Source organism: Stegostoma tigrinum, chromosome 12, assembly GCF_030684315.1.
Source record: "Stegostoma tigrinum isolate sSteTig4 chromosome 12, sSteTig4.hap1, whole genome shotgun sequence".
NCBI classification, from domain to species: Eukaryota; Metazoa; Chordata; class Chondrichthyes; order Orectolobiformes; family Stegostomatidae; genus Stegostoma; species Stegostoma tigrinum.
Window position 1 is genome coordinate 18,127,334 of NC_081365.1, and position 25,420 is coordinate 18,152,753.

The 25,420-nt window shown below is 41.8% G+C and overlaps 1 protein-coding gene across 8 annotated transcripts in view; it reads right to left on the minus strand.

Annotated features, from left to right (window-relative positions):
- erg (ETS transcription factor ERG) overlaps positions 1–25,420 on the minus strand; it is a 273,819-nt gene that overhangs the window by 22,768 nt on the left and 225,631 nt on the right. For all 8 annotated transcript variants that reach the window (XM_048541330.2, XM_048541328.2, XM_048541329.2 and 5 more), the window contains 2 exons: positions 13,304–13,455; positions 6,826–7,029 (listed from right to left, as the gene is read on the minus strand). In XM_048541330.2, the coding sequence (XP_048397287.1) occupies positions 6,826–7,029; positions 13,304–13,455 (356 nt within the window). The remainder of the gene's footprint in view (positions 1–6,825; positions 7,030–13,303; positions 13,456–25,420) is intronic.

Genomic DNA, 25,420 nt, shown 5'->3' on the forward strand with positions numbered 1-25,420 from the left:
AGATATGTAGGCAGGGAGGTTTCCAGGGTAGTAGGATTCCCTAGTTTCGATGTGGTGACAAAGGATGAGTTGAAAATAATATCAGGTGATAGACTGAGCTTTTATTTCAAGAGGAACAGGGTGAATGTGAAGAGCCTTAGGGAATTTAATAGATGTGATACCCATTAAAAGCAAGCGAGTAACAGAATTTCTTGCCTAAATTTTTGCATATAAGTCAGAGGAAACCATACTTAGACCTCAAAGTGACCGGCTAGTCTGCACTTTTAATCTCATGTCTAGTTGTGATTAATGTGGCACAGGAAACCACAAGTCCTGGAGGTCATAGAGAAAAGACTAATAGTATCAATCAATATTACCAGAGAATGGAGTATGAAGAAAAAGTGGAGAAACATGGTTCTTTCAGCCTTGAAACAAATTGAGAATGAAAGCAATATATGAGAAATAAAGGGGTGAAATGTTCAAGTTGGATAAAAGTTAATTAATACATCCAGCAGAAAGTTCTACATTTAATCAGATTATAACACGTAGTGAAAGGTGATGGAGGCAAAAACTCTGAATCATCCATGAACAGTTGGATGCAGTGATGAACAGATCCTCTCTAACTGGATAGGGTCAAGCAAATTAATTATCATCTCGTAGTACCAAGGATTGGCACTACCTTTCAAATAATTTCCTCACCTATGATATTGCTGCCATTTCCACAGCTTTGCTTACTCTTGTACAGCCCTGCTGAGAAGCACAAAATTGTCCCAACTTCATTTCGATAAGTTGATTGATCCACCAATCTCTATCAGAAGCAGATCCCCATTACAAAGATTACAAATCTAACAAGGATTCAGGGTAACTTCTGTCATGGGCCAGAGCTCTCAGCCCTCAATATCTAAAAGCACTCACTGTCAAATTTAACCAAAGCACTGCTTAGAGTTTAATGGCAGAAGCATGGACACAAAGCAAAATAATTTCCTGTCATCAATGAAACACAGTGGATGGTCACCACTCAAAAGATCGGTAAAATTACTTTTTTAGGAGCCTCAGGAGGAGCAGAACAGCTCCTTCCAAATCCGCAAGGTCAGTGCTGTGAAGCAAATTCCCATCTAAAGCCCCACACTCTCTCCCCTGCAATGAACACCCTCCTGACAAACATGGCTAGTAAGTAAATAATCTATTTAAAATGGGTGGCCTACCTTGTCAAGGCATGAAAAGAGTTGCTGGCACCATCAACATACTGCAATGAGGCCCAAAACCCAAATACTATACAGGCCTGAGCCTTCTGATTTGCCTGTCTGCATAATGCACCCGAAAACAGATCATAAGCAACAGTTTATGAGGAAGGTATAGAGGAGACGTCAGAGGGAGGTTCTTCACCCAGGGAGTTGTGAGCGCATGGAATACTTTGCCAGTGGAAGTCGTGGAAACAGAGTCATTAGTTACATTTAAGCAACTGCTGGACATGCACATGGACAGCAGTGAATTGAGGGGAACGTAGGCTAGGTTATTTTATTTTTGGATTAGGATTAATCCACGGCACAACATCGTGGGCTGAAGGGCCTGTGCTGTGCTGTACGTTTCTATGTTCTATGTTCTAGCTGTCAATTTTTAACAGATAAGCAGATTACAACAGGTGCAGAATTACACTTAGTTGATGTAAACCATGTTTGAATTAAAAAAGTCAATTACTTAAGTAAACAATTAATGTTTGTAGCTTTCTGATAAGTCTTTTTACATCTTGTCTGTTAACCTTTTATAATAAAAACAGAAAGTACAGTTTTCTTAATGGGAGATGGTGGCATTCTCCCAGTGCCTTGAGTGACATTGTTACTATGTCACCCCGACACTGCAATTTGTCAATGCTATCACATCCAGTTTCCAGGTTGAACTGGATTTTGGAATTCCAACATCAGTGCTTATGGGGTTCAGCTGACTCTATCACAAAAATCAGAAGTCTAAAGCATGATTAAGAATAACTGTCAGCGCAAGAATTAATGTTGCACCCTTCCTCTCAGCCATGTATTTATTTTCGCTCCATATCACTTCCAACCTTTGACATTGCATTGTCTGCATTATTGCAACAAGGAGTTTTCTTCATAACAGTTTCTGAGTATTTCACTATTCATACAAGCCAATTAAAATGCAAGGGAGCATAATTGACTGAGAGCTTGCATCTGAATGTGTGTAAGACATGGAAAAACCAAACCATTAGCAGCCAATGTAATTAATTAATTCCATCAGAGATAATGGGAACTGCAGATGCTGGAGAATCCAAGATAACAAAGTGTGAAGCTGGATGAACGCAGCAGGCCAAGCAGCATCTCAGGAGCGCAAGAGCTCTTGTACTCCTGAGATGCTGCTTGGCCTGCTGTGTTCATCCAGCTTCACACTTTATTATCTTAATTAATTCCATGATGTTTTATGGCAATTTAAGCACTATTAGGAGCTGAGACCTAAAGAAACTCATCAACACAGAAGCTGTTTTTCTGACATTAAAAGCCTTTTGACGTCACCAAAAGGACAGATAGGAATTGTAAGCCATCTATGAGGCAAAAGTCATCCACTTGACCTGTTGGCAAAAGTCAAAGTGCAGTTGTTAAACCCAAAAATAGATATCGGGCCCTTTGCTTTTGGGTTCCCAACTCCAAACTACCACACTGTTTCACCATAAGGCAGCTAATGCCAATATCAGCTGCATTCAGGAAAACCAGGCCTACATAGAACATGGTACTTAAAGGCATTGCCTGTTAAGCCAAATCCAACAAAGTGAGGTTTTAAAAATTGCAAATTGAAATAACTCCAAAGAGGCTGGTATCCTGTCACCAAGTCACGCTTTATTTATGAGTAGAGAGTCCTTGACACTGATCCAGCTCCCTCAGAGCCAGCTCTCAGAGTGAACAGGATGTTTGACACTTCTGTTTATATCTGCCAGCCAGGGCTCCCTGACGGGACCAGACGAACAGCCCCAATCAGGAAACTCATATGCCACAAAGTCCACTGCCTGATGCCGTTACAATCACTACACTAACCTAATTGTTCAGCTTATAGAAGTAGGGGAAAGCCCAAAGAATGTAGGCAATGTTTGTCATTAATTCCCCATGCCACTTACCTCAATTACCCCCATCCCCCCTCCTAACTGAGCTCACCACTGTTCCCCTTAGCAGTCACCACTACTGCTATCAGCCTCCCCAGCTCACAATCCAGTCACTTCTCCATTCCCAACTGTGACTCTTCTTGGAGGCACCCTTCCTCCTTTCCCAGAATCTTGTTCCGTTAGAATTTCTAGACTTGTGTGCGTCACTACTAATGAAGGACAGAGGTGACATCCTGATGTGGATGGTAGTATATTCAATATGTCAGTAATTATAAATGCTCTCAGAGACAAGCCTTGCTGTATATTGCATAATTTTTACTGTGTTAAATTTTATCTACAATAATTATTTTCTCCCCTACATTTTCAGCCAAGCCATTTCCTGTCCTTGTGTGTTGCTATGAAACTCTGTAGAATGGATAAAAACGGGAACTCAAACCAACAGGTTTTGGAAACTAAATACACTCCTTGGTTTGTAATATATAAACATGTGAAAAATGGCAGTTAGTAAAAGATCTTCTGTTCAATTCAATTTGTCCCACACTGCAGCAGAGACTTGTCATTTTTGGCTTTTCATGGGATTTTCATGGGATGTGAAAATCATTGGCAAGGCAAGTATTTGTTGTCCATCCCAAAACGCCATTGATATATCACAAGACATGGCACTCTCCATTGTATTCCCCAACCAAGTGACCTCCTGGGACAGAGAAACAGACAACAATGGGAATCAGTTTGGAAAACAGGATCCATGAAAGTAAAAATTCCTCTCTATGATTGAGAAGGTTAAGGAGACATATCAACTGGGAAAAACCTTGCTTGGTCTGTCATCAGTGCTTCTATTTTATACTTAGTACCATGCTTATAGAGGTGGTTGTTGCATTTTATCCTGAACTGGGAAGAGAAAATGAAAATTCACCATAAACACCAAAAACACTGCTTTCAAGTGGGCTTCAAGTAGAGTCAGGGAGTGGATCGATTGTCAAGATAATATTAGAACTTGACACCAATGGAGTGGTTGAGGCAACTGATATCAACATTTTTAAAGGGAACTTGGTTAAGGGAGAGCTGAATAGAATATCACACTGATCAGTTTAAATATTGTATGGTGTGAGGAAATATATGTGGAAAATAAATGCCAGCATGGACCTGTCGACTAACTGACCTTTTTTTGTGCTTAAACCCTTATTTAGTCTCATGTTCCACTCTCTGACTTCTCCGTCATGCTGAATAGCCTGCAACTTCTTACACTCTAGGCCGTAAGGGTGTCCTCTTGGCCAAGATACAGAAGAACAACAAAGAAACATGGGACTGTATTCTCCAACAGAAGAATGGAGGAGGAAGAAGGGAGCTTTGTTATTCAGCAAGAACTATTAGAGGGAGTGATATTTTATGCAAAGACCACAGAATCTTATTGCAAAGTGTAACAATGCTGTAGCTTTAAGAGGTGTGTTTTGTCTTGGTTTCATTGAGAGAGAGACTGAGGGACAGGTGTTGAGTAGTCAATGAGAAGATAAACACCTTGTGAAACCTTGTGTGTTTTTCTTAAAGTTGGAACAATAGAGGCAGCCTGAATTGGTGGGCTCAAGCTCCAATAGAACTAGGACTTTCATTTTTATCTTTTGCTTTCGACAGATGCTGTTGGGGTCTTGAAGAAACGAAAGCTATTTTTACCTTCTCTCAGTTACAGCCAAAGGCAGGGGGGTTCTCTGCTTGCTACAGGAGTTGCTTGTGAGACAATCTGTGCGCTGAATTTGTCGTTTGCCAAGGGTGTGTTAATGAGATGTTACGATATTGGAAAAGTCAATTAGTAATAGTTACTCTATCTATTGTTCTATTCAGTGTTCCAACGGAGCTAAGTTCCTTCTTAAGTTCCTAAAGAAGTTAATGCCTTCTTTCTTTTGCTGTATTTTAACTATGGTGGATAAATAAAGTGTGTTTTGCTTTAAGTCCGCTAGTTTGACCAATCAAATTCCACCTGAAACTCAACACCTTTACCTTTAAAACAATAAAAGGTTATGGCCCACATTATCTTCTGAATAGTTTGAGGGGGTTTGCGCAGGTCCGTAACTTGTACCTTAAAGTCCACATTACAACTCGTTTGAGCTTTAATTTTTCAATTGTTTATCAAAGCAACTGAAACAAAGGCCTAAAACAGAAATTGCTGGAAAAGATCTGCAGGTCCGGCAGCATCCGTGAAGAACAATCAGAGTTAACATTTCAGGTCCAGTGACCCTTCCTGAGATCCAGGCCAGATCTGAAACGTTAACTCTGGTTGTTCTTCACAGATGCTGCCAGACCTGCAGATCTTTTCTAGGAACTTCAGTTTGTGTTCCTGATCTACTGATCTACAGTTCTTCTGGGTTTTATGAAACAAAGACCCGATATCTGCAGTGATGGTGACCTACTCTGTCACAGCATAAGTTATGAAAATCCCTGAAAATCAAAAGCACACCTTTTCCCATTTACAATTTTCACAGAAGTGAGTTTGGACAGCCTGGATTTCACACACATGTGATTTCCACATGCTTTAAATGGTGTTAGCACTCTTTTAAAAGGTGTCCTTCAGGAAAGAGGTCAGGTACCTTTGATTGGGGGATAGTTCTCGGGTATGATTTTGAGCTGTTAAAAATTGTATGTGAATGTGCCTAAAAGGTTCCACTAAACCTATAAAAGCTGTCAAAAATGTCAAAAAAACTTTGAAACCAAATATTTGTTTCCATGAGAGATAAGTTGAAAGAACCTTAATGCATTGAATTTTTAAACAATTGGAGTTTTGTCTTCTTCCGTGATACCATCAATAGACATGTAACAATGGCTCCTTAGGATTTACAAAGATGGACATGAGGTTTATAGGCATGGAGGGAGGAGGGCACGAGGTAGTTGATGGGGTGAGAGCATGGCTTGAGTGTTCACTAAATTGAGGAGCTTTAAAGGACCAGCATGGTGAGTAAGGTGATACAGGTTAGCAGAGAGTGTATAAGGGGTCATGAGGAATGAAAAGAGGTTTATAGGATGGTAAAGGGGCTATCACCACCCATGGGGCCATGTGGGCAATCATAGGATGGCATGAGGGTATGAGTTAGCATGCAATGACACAGATGGGGCATGAACAATGTGAAAGGGTAAAGGTTTGAGACGGGTGAGAGTGGATGCAATGATTACTCTTAAACTGAATTACTGTGTTGCTGCTGAGAGGTGTGCTTTGTGCCCATAACTGAAGCCAGCATCCTCCTTTCTCATTTCAGAGTTGTCCAGCATGATTCCAAGGGAGCCCCACCATTTGAGAATGAAAATCAATCTCCAGGCCTCAGTTTCTCCTGAGTCAAGATTGAGGTGGTGGTGGTGGGTGGGAGGGTGGGGGGGGAGGGGGCGGCGGAGGGGGGGGGGGGCGGCATTGGTGGTGGGTAGGGGGTGTTCCTGAAAAGTTCCCATCTCATTGCTTCCTCCCTGGGAGTGAAAATTGGGGCAAAGGGCCAAAAATGCACAGTGCACAAACATCCACAGAAATATTAGATGAGGGCTTTGTCACTGCAGTTTGTTACAATTGAGTGACTTGCAACACCATTTGAGAAGGCACTTAAGACACAACTATATTACAATGCTGCTATAATCATGTCTAGGTTAGACCATTTAAGGAGCATATTTCCAATAATAAACCAAATTTTTTTGTTTATGGCATTTAGTAGTTTCTGAACAATTACCATGAGTGTTAATAGCATTTTATTCCAGACTGAATCCATACTTACTCTCTCTGAGGTAGTGAAGGTGTGATAGGAGGATGTCAGCATTGTAGCTAGGGGTGAGACGTTGAAAATCTTCTTTGGTCATTTTGCATAGCTCCTTTCCATCAATATTCTGAAAGAGTGACACGTCGACATCGATCAAGCTGTATTCCTTCACTGCCCACTCCAGCCACTGTCTGACGTGATCCGTGGACCATAGTGTAGGATCTATAGGTACGTATATACATGTGGAAGGGAATTGGGGTGTTTCAGAGAAAAGCAAATACATATATTAATAAGGTTAACTCAGAGGCACTGTGCAAGCTTGACTTGGCCCTCACCATGTTATACCTGACCTTAGTGCTTCATGCTGACACTAAACACTTGAGTTAAAATTGTTTCATTCTCAGCATTGGCATGCCTGAACTTAGTGATTTTTTTTACTTTCAAAATATACTTTATTCATAAAAAGAATCTTTGTGTATGTACATAGACACAAATGCAGTTCAGTTCAGTACAGTAGCATATCAAGAAAACAAACATTGGAGGCTGACTCTATCCAAACAAACCAAAGATGTCACATAGAACTCCTACAGCGTGGAAACAGGCCTTTCAGCCCAACAAATCCACACTGACCCTCAGAGCATCCCACTCAGGCTCATTCCCCTATAACCCAACTAATTCGCACACCCCTGAATACTATGGGTAATTTAGCATGGCAAATCTACCTAGCCTGCACATCTTTGGACTGTGGGAGGAAACTGGAGCACCTGAAAGAAACCTTCACAGACACAGGGAGAATCTGCAAACTCCACGCAGACATTAGCCTAAGGGTGGAATCAAACCCAGGCCCCTGGCCCTGTGAAGCAGCAGTGCTAACTACTGAGCCACCGTGCCACCCAGTGATTCTATGATTCTATGTCTCTTATTGAACCAAAATATATTTGCGTGCACTTGTGACACCAGGAGGTTCTGATAACTGAACAGACTCCCATTTAACTTCAGCAGAAAGACCTTAGACTGTGGTCTTTCCCCACTGTGCCTTGATGGCAGCTGCCTCAAGCTTCAGTGCGTCCCTCCTCACATAGTCCTGTGTCTCAGAATGTGCCAGTCTGCAACACTCAGTTGGTGTCAACTCCTTGTTCTGGAAGACTAATAAGTTTTAGGCAGACCAAAAAGAGTTTTTCATTGAGTTGATGATCCTGCAGGTGTAGCTGATGTTTGTCTCGGTGTGTGTCCCGGGGATCAAAATGTAGAGCACAGAGACTTGCATCATGGAACTGCTCAGGTTGAACATTGACACAAACCACTGCATCATTCTTCAGACTTACTCTGCAAAGGCACATTCCAGAAGGAGATGCGTGACAGGCATAAAAGAAAGATCTCACATTTAGTGTCCTTTTCGCCACCAACCAAGCCATGTCACAAAACATGGAAAAAGGTCAATATCGTAGCTTGACACAAGTTCAGCGTCAGTTGGAGCGCAGCGTCCAGTTCTGACTGCCACTCTTTAGAAAAAATGTGAACTCCTTAGAAAAAGTGGAGAAACGATTTACAAACGTTATCTCAGGGCTAAGGATTTCAGTCATGAAGATGGATTAGATAAATTAGGACAGTTTTCCTTAGGTTGAGAAGAGATCTGATTGAAGTATTCAAAATCATGAGAGATCTGGACAGGTTAAACAAGGAGAACACTGAAAAGACCAAGAATGAGAGGGTATAACTCAAGTAATTTGAATCAAGTGGTTGGCGCCTACACTCAAGATACTTGTCACCATCCAGGCAAAGCAACCCAATTGATTGCCATCACATCCACAAACATTTGCTCCCTCCACCTCCAATGCTCAGTAGCAGCAGTGTGTACCATCTACCAGATGCACTGCAGAAGTTCACCAAGGCTCCTTAGACAGTCTCTTTCTGAACCCACGACCATTACAATTATGAAGGACAATGGCAACAGATATATGGGAACACCATCACCTGCAAGTTCTCCTCCAAGCCACTCGCCATTCTGACTTGGAAATATGTCAGCATTCCTTCAGTAACTTTTGGTCAAAATCCTAGAATTCCCACCAAATAGCATTGTGGGTCTACCTAGAACATAGACTGTAGTGATTCAAGGAGGCAGCTCATCACCACCTTCTCAAACAAGAAAATAGCCCATCCAGCAACACACATAGCCCATTAGAGAATTTTTAAAAAATAAGAAGTAAAATTATTTGAGGAACACAGGTTTCACAGAGTGGGCCATTAGGGTTTGGATACATTGCACGAAAGAAGGGTGCAGGCAGGTTCAATCGAGGCATTCAAAGGAAAATTAGACTATCTGAAAAGGAGAACTGTGCAGGTTTGCAGGAAGAAGGCAGGAAAAACCGTACTCAGTGAGCTGTTCATCATTCCTCTCTGTGCAATAATAGTTCTGGGTTTGTGTGATTAGAGAAATGGTGAATGGTGTGGCCATTGAATAAGTTGGAACCCAGTTCCTAAACCAAAGATTGAGAGGCTTCAGATTCGCATGGAGCAATGGAAGAGAAGAGGAAGGTCATCTCTCCTCTCCTTTCCCTTCTTCCACAGATTGGTACCATTCTACCCAGGATTTAAGCACTTAAGAAAGACTGCAATGTTTGAACTTTCAGTTTTATTTTTTATTTTCTACATAAAAATAAGAAGGTGACAGTTCAGACTTGTTCTTAAGATTCTATACCTAGGTACTAGGCCCATACTTAAGATGGCACCTTGTGTGGCAACATCATATCCTTTACACTGTACTCCTGTTCTTCAGTACTTGAGAATATGTGGCAATAAGTTCAGAATCAAATCAAATCAAATTTACAGTAGTGCTTGAAAAAACAGCCTCTGACAATGCACGCTTCCCCTACCAACCACCCCCAACTGCCTCACTGTTGTTCTTTTCCAACAAAATCAAGCAGAAATAGTGTTCATGTAGAGTATAGTTCAGAGTCAACTTCATAGGGTTTCTGTCATCCAAGTTGGGGAAAACGTGTGATCAGGCACAGTGAAGGCTATGATGCCATTCACATAATATCCCAACAACCTTTACTAAAACTCATTGCAAATGCAAAAACAGGCAGGGGTGGAGCATCTTTAAACATTTTTACGGCAGTAGTAAAAAGATTCTTGATTACCAAGGGGATGAAAGATTTTTGGAGATATGCATGAAAGTATAGTGTGGAGGTACTGGAGTTGGACGGGGTGGACAAGGTCAGAAGTCGCACGACACCAGGTTATAGGCCAACAGGCTTATTTGAAATCACAAGCTTTCGTAGCGCTGCTCCTTTTTCTTAGAGGAATCTTGACTTCTGTTTTGATGTAAGTTTAATCACGATGATAGCTGAGACAAATTTCACCCCAACTACAGTGACTTGGAAATTGGCATGAATTGGAGCAATTATCTCAAACTTGTTGTGCCAACGAAGACACAGGGAAGTTGTCCATGATGCACAACAGTTTAAGCACAAGTGCCAGATTTCTGTTTCCACGAAAAATAGAAAATGGCTGCTTCTTCATCTTCCGTACCAACTGTACTTGTTTAAGAAACTATTAAAATTATTTGGCATTTATCTGGAGCTATAAATTGATGACAGCCAGCCTTTGAAACCAGCATTTATACTTCAGATTGGGCCTGTGTATTTGTCTCCAACTCTAAGCCTCCCTTGCTCCTCAGCCACACCTCCAAACATAGGCACATTTCTGTCCTTAATATTCATAAGATATAGGAGCAGAATTAGGCCATTTAAATCTGGGCTGGGGATGCCAAACAACTTAAAAAGGAAATGCATCAACATACATCCCTCTAAATAATCAGAGAAACTTACTATAAGAGAATTGATTGATGGCAAACATGATCCCACTTAATTTGCATCCTTGCTCGTAGATCACAGATTATAGAACCCCTACAGTGTGGGAACAGGCCCTTCGGCCCAACAAGTCCACACTGAACCTCAAAGCATTCCACCTGGACCCACCCCACTATAACCTACCTAATCTATGCATCCCTGAACACTATGGGCAATTTAGCATGGCCAATCCTTGGATGACGAGAGCGGTGGAGCTTCTAGTGAAAAGGAAGAAGGTAGCTTACATAAGGTGGAGGAAGCTAGGGTCAAGTTCAGCTAGAGAGGATTACATGCAGGCAAGGAAGGAGCTCAAAAATGGTCTGAGGAGAGCCAGGAGGGGGCACGAGAAAGGCTTGGCAGAAGGAATCCGGGAAAACACAAAGGCATTTTACACTTACGTGAGGAATAAGAGAATGGTCAAAGAAAGAGTAGGGCCGATCAGGGATAGCATAGGGAACTTGTGTGTGGAGCCTGAGGAGGTAGGGGAAGCCCTAAATGAGTTTTTTGCTTCTGTCTTTACGAAAGAAACGAACTTTGTAGTGAATGAAACCTTTGAAGAGCAGGTGTGCATGCTGGAATGGATTGAGATAGAGGAAGCTGATGTGCTGAAAATTTTTTCAAACATTAAGATTGACAAGTCGCCAGGCCCGGACCAGATTTGTCCTCGGCTGCTTTGGGAAGCGAGAAATGCAATTGCTTCGCCACTTGCGAAGATCTTTGCATCCTCGCTCTCCACTGGAGTCGTACCTGAGGACTGGAGAGAGGCAAATGTAATTCCTCTCTTCAAGAAAGGAAATAGGGAAATCCCCGGCAATTATAGACCGGTAAGTCTCACGTCTGTCGTCTGCAAGGTGTTAGAAAGGATTCTGAGGGATAAGATTTATGACCATCTGGAAGAGCATGGCTTGATCAAATACAGTCAACACGGCTTTGTGAGGGGTAGGTCATGCCTCACAAACCTTATCGAGTTTTTTGAGGATGTGACTAGAAAAGTTGATGAGGGTCGAGTTGTGGATGTGGTGTATATGGACTTCAGTAAGGCATTTGATAAGGTTCCCCATGGTAGGCTCATTCAGAAGGTCAGGAGGAATGGGATACAGGGGAACTTAGCTGCTTGGATACAGAATTGGCTGGCCAACAGAAGACAGCGAGTGGTAGTAGAAGGAAAATATTCTGCCTGGAAGTCAGTGGTGAGTGGAGTTCCACAGGGCTCTGTCCTTGGGCCTCTACTGTTTGTAATTTTTATTAATGACTTGGATGAGGGGATTGAAGGATGGGTCAGCAAGTTTGCAGACGACACAAAGGTCGGAGGTGTCGTTGACAGTGTAGAGGGCTGTTGTAGGCTGCAGCGGGACATTGACAGGATGCAGAGATGGGCTGAGAGGTGGCAGATGGAGTTCAACCTGGATAAATGCGAGGTGATGCATTTTGGAAGGTCGAATTTGAAAGCTGAGTACAGGATTAAGGATAGGATTCTTGGCAGCGTGGAGGAACAGAGGGATCTTGGTGTGCAGATACATAGATCCCTTAAAATGGCCACCCAAGTGGACAGGGTTGTTAAGAAAGCATATGGTGTTTTGGCTTTCATTAACAGGGGGATTGAGTTTAAGAGTCGTGAGATCTTGTTGCAGCTCTATAAAACTTTGGTTAGACCGCACTTGGAATACTGCGTCCAGTTCTGGGCACCCTATTATAGGAAAGATGTGGATGCTTTGGACAGGGTTCAGAGGAGGTTTACCAGGATGCTGCCTGGACTGGAGGGCTTATCTTATGAAGAGAGGTTGACTGAGCTCGGTCTCTTTTCATTGGAGAAAAGGAGGAGGAGAGGGGACCTAATTGAGGTATACAAGATAATGAGAGGCATAGATAGAGTTGATAGCCAGAGACTATTTCCCAGGGCAGAAATGGCTAGCACGAGGGGTCATAGTTTTAAGCTGGTTGGTGGAAAGTATAGAGGGGATGTCAGAGGCAGGTTCTTTACGCAGAGAGTTGTGAGAGCATGGAATGCGTTGCCAGCAGCAGTTGTGGAAGCAAGGTCATTGGGGTCATTTAAGAGACTGCTGGACATGTATATGGTCACAGAAATTTGAGGGTGCATACATGAGGATCAATGGTCGGCACAACATTGTGGGCTGAAGGGCCTGTTCTGTGCTGTACTGTTCTATGTTCTATGTTCTATGTAATCCACCCTGCATGCATATCTTTGGACTGTGGGAGGGAACTGGAGCACCTGGAGGAAACACGCGCAGACACAGGGAGAATGTGCAAACTCCACACAGAGGGTGGAATCGACCCTGGCACAGTGAGGCAGCAGTGCTAACCACTGAGCCACTGTGCTGCCCCAACTTTTCATGTTTAAGAAGCTATTAAAATGATTTGGCATTTATCTGGAGCTATAAACTGATGAGAGCCAGCCTTTGAAACTGGCATTTACACTTCACATAGGCCCTGTGTATTAGTGTCCATCTCTAAGCCTCCCTTGTTCTCAGCCACACATCCAAACACAGACATGTTAGCATTTGACTCACTCCTTCTCTACCCCTCCCGGTGTATCTGACAATTTCTAGTTTTGTGCGTATTTCCAAGGTGGTCTGTTCTGCAATTTAACAGCGACAAGCGAAAAGAGTATCCTTTCAAACAGTTACCTGCCGGCACAATCACTCTCCGCTCGTTAGTCGTCATGTTGGGAGGTGGCACATGCTTCTCCTCCATGTAGCTGCTGTAGCTCATTGGAACACTGTCGGATCCACTGACCATCTTCCCTGCTTTCGCTATGCTGCAGTGTTCTGGTGAATTTCTGTGCAAGTAAAAAGGTTGTATGAAAAAGAAACCGATGGAATATTTACAAGCCAAATGCAGGTGTTATGCGGCTGGGGCACCTGGGAGAGAGAAGGGGCTTGGCATTGCACAAAACCATATAGCCCTTCATAATCACTCTCTCTTAAGCGTGCACGCGCGTGCACACACACACACACACACACACACCCACACACACACACTTCTGTGTTGAATAGAGTGAATGTTTTATTATGTGGGATGCATTTCACATGCCTTTAAAACAACAGATGCATTGCATAAAATTCTGTGCAGGGGGCTCTTCTGGCAGAACAAAATGTTAGTGATTTGGGGTCTGCAACGGGCACTAAACAATTTAATGAGGCTACTTTTAGCAAAGGCAACATGCAACGCAGAGATCAAGTTTTGCTCAGTGAAACAGGGATTCGGTGAATGGAGTGAATGGGCTCCCTACCCAAGTGTCAATTTGACAACACACTTTCAAAGCATGGCAGTTATCAGTCACTGCAACATCCTTTCATCCTGTTTATGGCAAAGTTCCAATTTTAACCCCCTACTGTGAGAACAGGGGCATGTGAGAGGTTGAAACAGCAGCAGCATGGTGCTCACCATGCCCACTTGCTCCTGCCATGCACTTTTGAGTGGTGCTTAGGATCCTGAGTCCAGAGTAGACGAGAGCCTCATTAACATGCCACAATAAGGGTCTAGTGATGTCCAGTTAGCTCTCACTATGATTTTTTAGGCCATGATGAGTGAATGGAACTTGGTCACGCTTCTACTGGATGAGAAGGAGCAGCAGGCACAGACTAGAGTTAAGAATCAATAAAGTTTACATTTTTTTGAGGATTTTCCATTGACCAAGTGGAACAGAAGTGTTTTTTCCAAACCCACAAGGAAAGTTTGGGCCTCTTTTGTTCCAGATATGCTCCTCTTTTGCCCCAGATGTGCTCCCTCTGACTATGATTACACCCAGAGATCACTTCTGTTCCACCTGATCACACATCATTCACCAGGCCAATTGGAGCTGTTACCTGGGGTATCTATCAATGGTCTCCCGTCACACTTTCCTTCCTCCCATTGATCAACTCCGTATCATTCCTGGTAGGTTCAGGTGGGAGTTGAGTTCTGTACTTTGGTAACAACATTTGGGTGTGAAAATGACCTGGAATAACTTTGGCCAAGTTCTCTGGAAAATTGTATGTTCCTCATCTTCCTTGACAAGCCAAATTGCTTTTATTCATACAAGTGCCTAACAATAGAACTTGTTACCGGCCAGACCAGATCCCTTCAACATATTTTAAGAAAGTAGCCTAGACCATTACTTTTTCTTATTTTACAAGCAAATGTAAAATGTTCCAGATGCGCTGTGACTGGTTACACTACTGGATGTGAAGCAGAACTCAACTTACTTAAATACTGTAATTAAAATATACCCAAAGAAAGAGAAATTTAGAATAAATTAACTTTATTGGAAACTTAACAGAATAATAGATACAGTCACTATTACTAATTAACTGTTCCAAGATAGTAACATCCCATATACACACCCGTTGGCAAAAATGAAAAATTCAGACAGATTCTCTCATGCAGTTCTCCATTCCAGGAGGAAAGTACACGAAGAGAAAATGCAGAGTGAATAGCAATGAGGAGACATTCACTGAAACTTTTCACTCTGTTGACACCCCAATAGCTTCTGATATTATTGAAAATCTAAAACCCAGAAATCCTAATCTGAGAGGGCTGGCCACACTCATTCAGACTGTTATAAAAAAACCAAGGCCTCCCAAACTACTCACTCAAGTGTGTTTAACTGGCTTGCTGTACCCTTTCATTCAATCTCTCTCTTAAAAGAAACCAGTACAAAATAACTCTTAAAACTGTAACATCGTTACACACTTCAAATTCACTGCTTCAAAATCTTCAAGTTCATTGCATAAAAACATTACGGTAGTACAATATTATCTTATAATTATGGTCTTGTCAGAAGCAAATTTTAATATGCTGTTTTTAATGAAACCATCAGGTATTTTGCAAACAACTCACCAGCCTGGGAGATGGGATACAGCAGAAACTCATGGCTATGGTGAGGCCTGGAGTCCTGAAGCTCTGAGAGACCAAAGGCCTGTTTATCTCAGTCTTAAAAAGTAATATCGAATGTTGAACTTGTAACTTTATTTCCTTTTTACTACTTTGTACTTAAGATTTTGTACCTTTTTACTTGAGTTGCTGCCAGGAATGGCACTTTTCACTGTATTCTGGTCTCCCCTGTACTTCAGTACATGTGACAATAAACACAATTCAAATCTTCAATGATGAAACATCCACAAAGCTCTGGGATGAAGAATTCCAAAGATTTGCAATGTTTTGGGTGAAAAGTTTGCCCCTGAACTTGGCACAGCATTCAGCAAATCTGAGCTGAGCTACATTGTCAGGTTCCATGAATTTGATGCTTTGGCTCACACCACAATGTATAAAAACAAATCTCTAGAATACATCTGTTGCATGGCCTTTCAGGGGGTCTTCTTCATTTTTTCAGAAATGGGATGAGCCACCATTAATGTCAGTCTCCCAGTTGCCAAATGCCATTGACTTCAATGGTGATGGAATATAGTAGAGCTGTAAAATAGTCTGCCCCTTAATGTTGCTCATATTGCACTATCTGCCACAGTTAAAATTAGTCCAATGAATGAGTATAATTTTAATAGAAGTCCTAAGATTACTGGCCAGAAAGTGGAATATTGGTAACCATTCTATATGCGATAGACACTGCAGCCAGCTTTTGTGCCTGCGCTTCTCACTAACCCCATGTAAAATGTGCAAGCAATGCTGCATTCAAAATGCACAGTAGTGGTGAAACGAGATACTTTGGGTGCAAATAAAATGCTGCTTTCTTCCAGTCGGCGAAATTACTAGGTTGCTATGATTGAGTTGCCAAAGCCAATTGGGTTAAATGCCCTCAATGGTTGGAAGCATCAGTTGTCCTGAAGGGCTGGCCAAGTTTGAGTGTCCGTGGTTTATATTGTCACCAGCAATTTGAATCTGTTCTGTATGAAAAGAGTAATATTTCAATGTTTATATAAGAAAGATCCTTGAGAAGCAGCTGGTTGGAATTATGCCACGCATGCGCAGGGTGGCCAACCCTTCAAGTCTGTCCAAAAATCTCCAGGAATTAATGAATAAATGTCCTAGAATTGATGGCAGCAAGCAGGAGGAAAATCATTGAGGATTAATAATGTGCTTGACTTTTATTTTATTTAATGAATTAACCATAGTGATATTCAAAAAAATGACTGAAGGAGGAAAAAGACTGTTCGATTGGGTGGGGCAATTGGAGGTAGGTGGTCATATGTTGACACATCCAAGATTGTGTCCAAGCAGACACAGCCAGCAGGCCAGTGCTTACAGCTATGATTGACATTACACAAACACAGATTACACACAAGAAACACAAACATTTAGCATGCAGGTTACAGCAAGCAAATTGGGAGGCAAATGGCATGCCAGTACTTATTGCTATGGATTTGGAGAACAAGAATTAAGAAATGTTGCTACAATTGTGCAGGCCCTAGCGAGACTAGACCTGGAGTACTATGTGCAGTTTGGGTCTCCATACATAAAGACAAAAATTCTTGAAATGGGGGAAATACTTTGAAAGCTCAGCAGATTCATTGCTGGGGTATGATGATTGTCCTTTGGCGATAGACTGAGTAACTTGGTCTTATGCTGTCTGTAAATTAGAAGGGTGAGATGTAATCTTATGAATTCATCTGAAAATCTGCTTAGGGTTCAACAAGACAGATGGTGAGGGGTTGTTTCCCTGGCTGGGGAATCCAGAACATGGGAACACAGTCTCAAGATACGGGGTTTATCATTTAGGGCTGATGTGAGGAGTAATTTTTACACAGTCATGAATCTTTGGAATTCTCTATCACAAAGGTTTGTGGATATTCTATCATTGAAATCTTTAAGGCAGAGATGGATAGGTTTCTGGCCCCTCAAAGAAATCAAGGGATTTTGAGAATGGTCGCAAAAGTGAAGTTAAAGTCCAGGATCAGTCATGATCATATCGACTGGTAGAGAAGGCCCAAAGAGGCCTAAATGGTTTACTCCTACTTCTATGTCTTATTGTTTTATGAGAAACGGGGTGGTGGTAGTGATATCACTAGGCGAGTAAATCCAAAGCCTCAAGCTAATGGGTGGGGACATGTGTTCAAATCCTACCATACTTGAATTCAATTAAAAACAAAACCAGCCCAACAGCTACCATATACAAGGGGAGGCATTGGCCTAGCGGCATTATCACTGGGCTGTTAATCCAGAGATCCAGGGAATGTTCTGGGGACTGGGGTTTGAATCACACCACGGCAGATTGTGGATTTTGAATTCAATAAAAATCTGGAATTAAAAATGTAATGATGGCCATGAATTTATTGTCAATTGTTGGAAAAACCCATCTGGTTCACCAATGCCCTTTAGGGAAGGAAACTGCCATCCTTACCTGGTCTGGCCTACATGTGACTCCAGGCCTACTGCAACATGGTTGACTCTTAACTGCCCTTTGGGGTGGGCAGTAAATGCTGGACTGGCCAGCAATGTCCTTTATAAAAATGATACAATCAGTGTCAATTGGCAAAGAAAGAACCCATCTGGTTCACTAATATCCTTTATGGAAGAAAGTCTGCCATCTGGCCTTAATATGATGCCAGACTCAAAGCAAAATGGTTTATTCTTAATCACCATCTAGGGTGAAGAACAAATGCTGGCCTAGTCAGTGACAGCCACAACCCATGAACAAATAGAAAGTAAAAAGTGAAGGACACTGGAGATTTCAGTTCCATTTCCAACCGTATGTATATCCTGAAAAATGCACAGTTCCGTGGAAATTGAGTAAATGCAGCAACCCATATGTACAATGCAGGCAGAAAGCAAATCTAAATGAATCTCTTCTCATTAAAGCAGGGAGCAATAGTCAGCAATCCTGCTATCCTCAAGATTGATTCCGATCAGCGACTTCTCCCTGTAACTTGGAAACAGAGTCGCTTGTATCAGTTTGCATTGACTGAGCACTGATTGAAATCGAACCCATCCTCACAAGCCTTAAATATTTACTATAACTGATTCTCCTTCATTCACTTGATAATATGCAGTAAAGGTGAGTTGGAATTCTTCCTGAATCTAAAATTGGAGGAGGATGGGGTGAGACAGGCCTCTGTTCTGATGTTTGTTCTGTTACTGCTGAAACCACATAAAATAACACTTCAACATAGTGCTAACATATTCGAAGTGGAAAGAATTGCCTTCTAGTTAAAATAAATACAGATTTCTGGTTCTTCGGTATGGAGTTTTGACATTTCCCTACAGCCCATTTATAAACAAGACTATCTGGTTCAAAACTTGAGCCAACAGCAGGCACAGATTGGAATGGTGTTGCAGAATTCCCTGAGGAGTAAGTAGCTAGTATGTACATGCTTGTTGTTATGTGCCAAGGGAGGTCTATGCCTGCAGACAGCCCACTAACAACTCACTGAGAAGAATCTGACTTGTTTCCATATGAATGAAATTGACCGCAATCAGTTTCTGACCTGATTCATGATGGTTCTAACATCGTTGATTCTGGCCTAGGATGCGTGATGCTTCCCAGTTGTAAAGGAGGGAAACGCTGGTGCTGAGAAGTTCAGTGAAATTGAAAAAAAAACTTACTCATTGATTTTTCATGCCATAGTTTTGTGAAACAGCTATCCAAAACTTGAAAAGCTAAAAACTATTTACTTATCTTGCATGCTAAGTCCAAACAAGGACAGAAGTCAGTGCTTGAGATTTGGGGAGAGGTTGTCACAGGGAGATTGTGCTAAGTCATGTAATTTCAATGATCACGTGACCATTAGCTGGCCCCACTGGTCCTTTTCCATTTCCTGGCATCAGTCTAGTTAGCAGCTCTTCCCAGAGATGTTGCATGTTTACATATTGTGCCGTTCACTTTCAGACATGACTACTCTTCTCCTTGCCTGAGGTGTCGAAATTTCATTTCAAGGCCCTGGTGTTTTCACTGCCACAGGAATGTTTTGAATCAGTCCTGCTTTGAAATTTTACCGTAAATCTCCGAATAACAGATGACAAACTCAGCTGAAGAATGCAGATAAGTAACCCAAGCAACAGAAACGGAAATTGCTGGGAAATCTCAGCATGTCTGGCAGCATCTGTGGAATGAAATGAGGGTTCAGTGACCCTTCCTCAGAACTGATGGTAGCTAGGAAAATGGTGGCTTTTACACAGCTACTCAAGAAAGCCTGACTTTACCTCTGATTGCAACCTCCTTTGTGTTTGTTTTGTTCTCAGGGGTGACAATACCTCCAAAAATATTGGGGAATGTTACCTTTTTCCTGGACGAGAACAGCTGGGACTTTCTTGAGGACGTCTCATGGAAATCCTGTCATTACTGCGTTCATCTTCACCCATAGCTTTAAATAGGTATAAGCCATTCAGGCCTTTGAGCATGCTCCATCAATCAATTGACTCATGGGCGATCTGTACCTGGAGTCCATTGGCTGCCTTTACTCTGTATCATTTGATACCCTTATCTAAAAAATTGTACCAGGTCAGTTTTTGGGGATAGGAGCAAGAGTTCTAGGTTCTCACTAATTTTTGGATTTGGAATTGTTTCCTGATTTCACTACTTATAGAATCATACAATCCCTGCAGTGTGGAATAGACCATTTGGCTCATCAACTCCAATTTGACCCTCCAAAGAGCATACAATTCACATGCGCCTCCCTACCCTATCCCTGTAACTCTGCATTTCCCATGGCTAATCCAGGCCTGGACACTATTTAGCTGGGCCTATCCATCTAACCTGCACATCTTTGGACTGTGGGAAGAAACTGGACAAAACCCACACGGACATGGGGAGAACGTGCAAACTCCACACAGTCACCTGAGGGTAAAATTAAACCCAGGTCCCTGGTGCTGTGAGGCAGCAATGTCAACCACTGAGCCACTGTGCCACCCATACTGGCTTTTGAATTCCCCACAGGAGAAAATAGAAATGATTTCTTTGTTTCTAATAATAAATAAGAGCAGGAATGTACTATGTAGCCTCTCAATCCAGCTCCACCTTTCCATTAGATCCCTCATCTGACATGTTCTTAACTCCATTTTCCATCCAGCCCTGTCAAATGTTTGACTCTCTTGTCAACCAAAAATCAGTTTAATTCAGGCTAGAACATATTCAATAACGAAAGATTCTTCCATTCTTTATGGGAGAACATTCCAAACACTAATCGCCCTATGAGAGAAGGAAGTCTTTCTCATCTGTGTCTTAAATGGGAGACCAGACTATGTTAAACTGTGACATCAAGCTGTATCCCTGAGTTCTAGATTCTTCCATGAGAGGAAACATCTTTCCTGTTTCAATCCTATTGAATCATGTTAAAATTTTAAAGATTTCCCAGATCTCTACAATCATGGGCATCCAACCCAATTCTAAGCAATCAATCATAGAGTCAGAATCATAATGATGTATATCATGGAAACAGACCCTTTGGTGCAACTCAGTAATGTTAATATCCGAAATTAATCTAGTCTCACCGGCCAGCATTTGGTCCATAGCCCTTTACCTTTCCTGAGGTATGGCATACAATCTGAATGTAGTTACACAAGATGATGGTCCAGCCAGCTCCAACGCAACTGAAACATGCATCTTCACTTTTGAATCTCAATCCTCATCAGATAAAAGCCACTTTCCGCTAACTGTTTCAATTATGTTTGATACTTATATGCACTGGCTTTTAACAATTTGTAAATCTAGACATTTAAATTGGAACCAAAAGAACTGCGGATGCTGTAAATCAGGAACAAAAACAAAGTTGCTGGAAAAGCTCAGCAGGTCTGGCAGCATCTGTGGAGGAGAAAACAGAGTTAACGTTTCGGGTCTGGTGACTCTTCCTGCTGACATTTAAATCTCTTTTCTCCTCTTATCTATACAAGTTAATACGTGCATTAACAGCTGAATTTTATACCACATTCTCATCTTAACATTGGGGGATGAGCATTCATCACGGAGCATTTAACCTCTCTGTAACACTCATTGGTATAGATCATACAGATTAGCTTCTAGTTAATGATTAATTCCAAAGATATTAATGAGGGTTCAGGGGCTCTTTCATGCTGATACCATGTTCTGAAGAAGATTGGTGTGCCTTTTCTTGTTTTAGATGATCTTTGTACAGCATCTAGGCAGTGAAAATTCCACTTGTCAGCACTCATTTTATGTTATTCAGGCTCCTGAATTCATTACTATGATCAGAGGATTGTGGAAAGAGGTCTGCATTATGGAGCCATTCAGCCTTACTCGTAGCCTGATGTTCTAAAGGAGGTGAAGCAGCTGAAGATGGCCTGGCTGCAGCTTGTATCTGTCATGAACTCCTGCAACAGTGTCCTGGGGCAGTGACAATGGCCCTCTGACAACTCCGATCATCTTTCTTGTTTTTAGGTGTGTCTTTCCCTTTAATCCTCACCTCACCCTTTCTAGTGCTTTTTACAACCACACTGAATGAAATTTTGCTTGTGGCTTTGGAGAGCTGCTTTTGACCTCCTGTGGGCCTATGCTGACAAATCCCTATTCTCTTTCCTGGCATTGAACTTGTTTTCATTCACAGTATACCCATTGTTGTCAGCGTTAGGTTTGGCTCAGTGAATCAGCACTGAATGAGAAAGTTATTGTGTCCTAAATCCAAATCTGGAGAACGATCATTAAATCCTTGCTGATTCTCTGGTACTGAGGGTGTGCAACACTCAGAACTTTTGGTTGAGCCATTAAACAATATCTGCATCAACTCTATCGGATGAATGCATAAGATATTTTGACACAATTTGAATAATAATACAATATTTCCTTGCTTTTTTGGTCATTATCTATTCATTAAACAGCATTATAAAAGCTGATTATCTGGTGATGATCTCATAGCTGTTAGCAAGACCCCTGCTGTTTGCAATGTGGCGGCTGTGCTTCCTAAATTATAACAATGACTACATTTCAAAAGTGTCACATAAGGGCTTTAGGACCCTGGAAAAGCCTTGTGATGATGTCACTGAGCTGTTTCCCACAGGGCATAAATAGCTCAGTATGGGTGGAGTTAGATGGATGGAGGATAAAAAATCAGTAGAATGCATTGATCGTAGTTACAAGAACTGAAGGGAGAAGCACATGTAGATAACAGTCTCTGACCAATGTCATGGAAAGATTTGGACCTGGTACATCTCAGATCACCATATATTATGCTAAAATTCAATAATCAAAGTTTTACTGAAGTCTAACCATGAAGAAAGTTCTTGAACTTTTCTGCTAGTCAGTCTCGAACCTAAACTCTCAGGTGCACCCGAAAACAAATGAAAAAAAAGGGAAGTATGTACAAGCAGTTGTCTATAAGGTGTTTGGGATATCAGGAGACTATGAAAGGTGTTATGTACAGCATCTTTAAAGCTCACAATCTCTAACACCTAGAAGGACAAGTGCAGCAAATGTATTGGGCACATATCACCTATGGGTTACCCTGCCCCCCACCCCCAACACACACAACGTCCTCACTTGGAAATATATTACTGTTTTTTCACTGTTGATGGGTCAAAATCAGGGAAAACCTTTCCTAACAGCACTTGGGTGTTACTGGGCTCGAGAAAGCAGCTCATCACACCCTTCCACAGGGCAATTGGGATGGGCAAAAAATGGCCCAATCAACAACCTCTGCATCACACGACCCAATCAAAAACAAGTTCTTTCCCCACTTTGTGACATCAAAAACAGTTCTTTCATCTCAGTCACTAATGTAGTAATGAATGCAGTCACTGTAACAATTCTGGGATCTTTAAACATAGTAAACCCAAATTAGTTCAAGTCTAATTAACTTTTTGAAAGAGTTTTTAGCCTTTTAAAAAATGTAGCATATTGTTAATACTTTTAGGTTATGCTATCAGCTATTCTGTTATCAAGAGGGCAGTACTGAATTGGATAGAGTTCACAGTGAGTCTAGTGTTTGTCAGTGTGAATGAATTTTAACATGAACCCTGAGAATTATAGGAGTACAACACAGTTAACACAAGACCAGAATCCACTTTCTTTCATTCTGTGCAAAAGTATTTTGTTATTATCTGCTCATATTATAACTCAAATCAGAACAACCAGACAATAACCTAGTTCTATTCTTCATCCTGATTTGTCTGGGAAGGACAAATATTGCTTTGATCTACAGCACCATCTGGAGGTTATGCGTTGAATATTCTATTGCATTCCAACTCGTGGTCTACATGCATTGATGAAGTCAATGTTTTGAAACAATTTATTTTAATTGTTGTAAGAATTTATTAGTAAGTATGCTCACTCTGTATTTTTTCGCAATATTAAGCGGCAAGGAGCGTAGAATAGGGATGCTAATTATCTTCAAATTGAAAACATTTACTCGTCAACTTCCTGCAGTTTTGTAGGGCAGTGATTTTTAGTGTGGGAGAATGGTTGTGATAGTTAGATGATAAGATGGAGTTGCATTTTAACTTAGCTTGCCCTTTAATGTTGCAGGTCGGCTACTTCCTGAGGAAAAATGAACTGCAGAGATATATCCTGAGGTCCATTCAAAGATAGCTGCTTCAAAATCCCTGGCTCCAGTTTCTGGGTAGAAGCCAGGTTATCCTGATCCCAAAAAAAAAACAGGAAATGACTGGTTTTCGTTGTCTTTTTGCAATCCTTTTGGACATTTTGAAATGTGATGGCTGAGGTTAGGGCGGATGTGCTCTAGATACAAAACTTCAATGCAGTAAGAACCGATCTCAGCAATGGCCTGGTGCCACAAGACCATAAGACATAGAAGGGGAAGTAAGGCCATTCGGCCCATCGAGTCCACTCCGCCATTTAAATCTTGGCTGATGGGCATTTCAACTCCAATTCCCCGCACTCTCCCCATAGCCCTTGATTCCTTGTGAGATCAAGAATTTATTGATCTTTGGCTTGAAGGCATCTAATGTCCCGGCCTCCACTGCACTCCGTGGCAATGAATTACACAAACCCACCACTCTCTGGCTGAAGAAATGTCTCCTTTTTCAGTTTTAAATTTACCCCCTCTAATTCTAAGGCTGTGCCCACGGTCCTAGTCTCCCCACCGAACAGAAACAACTTCCCAGTGTCCACGCTTTCTAAGCCATACATTATCTTGTAAGTTTCTATTAGATCTTCCCTCAACCTTCTGAACTCCAATGAATACAATCCCAGGATCTTTAGCCATTCATCGTACATTAAACCTACCATTCCAGGGGTCATCGGTGTGAATCTCCGCTGGACACGCTCCAGTGCCAGTATGTCATTCCTGAGGTCTGGGGCCCAAAATTGGACACAGTATTCTAAATGGGGCCTAACTAGAGCCTTATAAAGCCTCAGAAGCACATCACTGCTTTTATATTCCAACCATCTTGAGATAAATGACAACATTACATTTGCTTTCTTAATCACGGACTCTACCTACAAGTAAACTTCTAGAGAATCCTGAACCAACACTCCCAGATCCCTTTGTGCATCTGCTTTACGAATTCTCTCACCATTTAGAAAATAGTCCATGCCTGTATTCTTTTTTCCGAAGTGCAAAAGCTCGCATTTGCTTACATTGAATTTCATCAGCCATTTCCTGGACCACTCTCCTAAACTGTCTAAATCTTTCTGCAGCCTTCCCACCTCCTCAGTACTACCTGCCTGTCCACCTATCTTCATATCATCGGCAAACTTTGCCAGAATGCCTCCAGGCCCTTCATCCAGATCATTAATGTAAAAAGTGAACAGCTACGGCCCCAACACTGAAGCCTGTGGGACACCACTCATCACCGGTTTCCATTCTGAAAAAGAGCCTTTTATCTCAACTCTCTGCCTTCTGTCAGACAGCCAATCCTCAATCCAAGCCAGTAGCACACCTCGAACACCATGGGTCCTCACC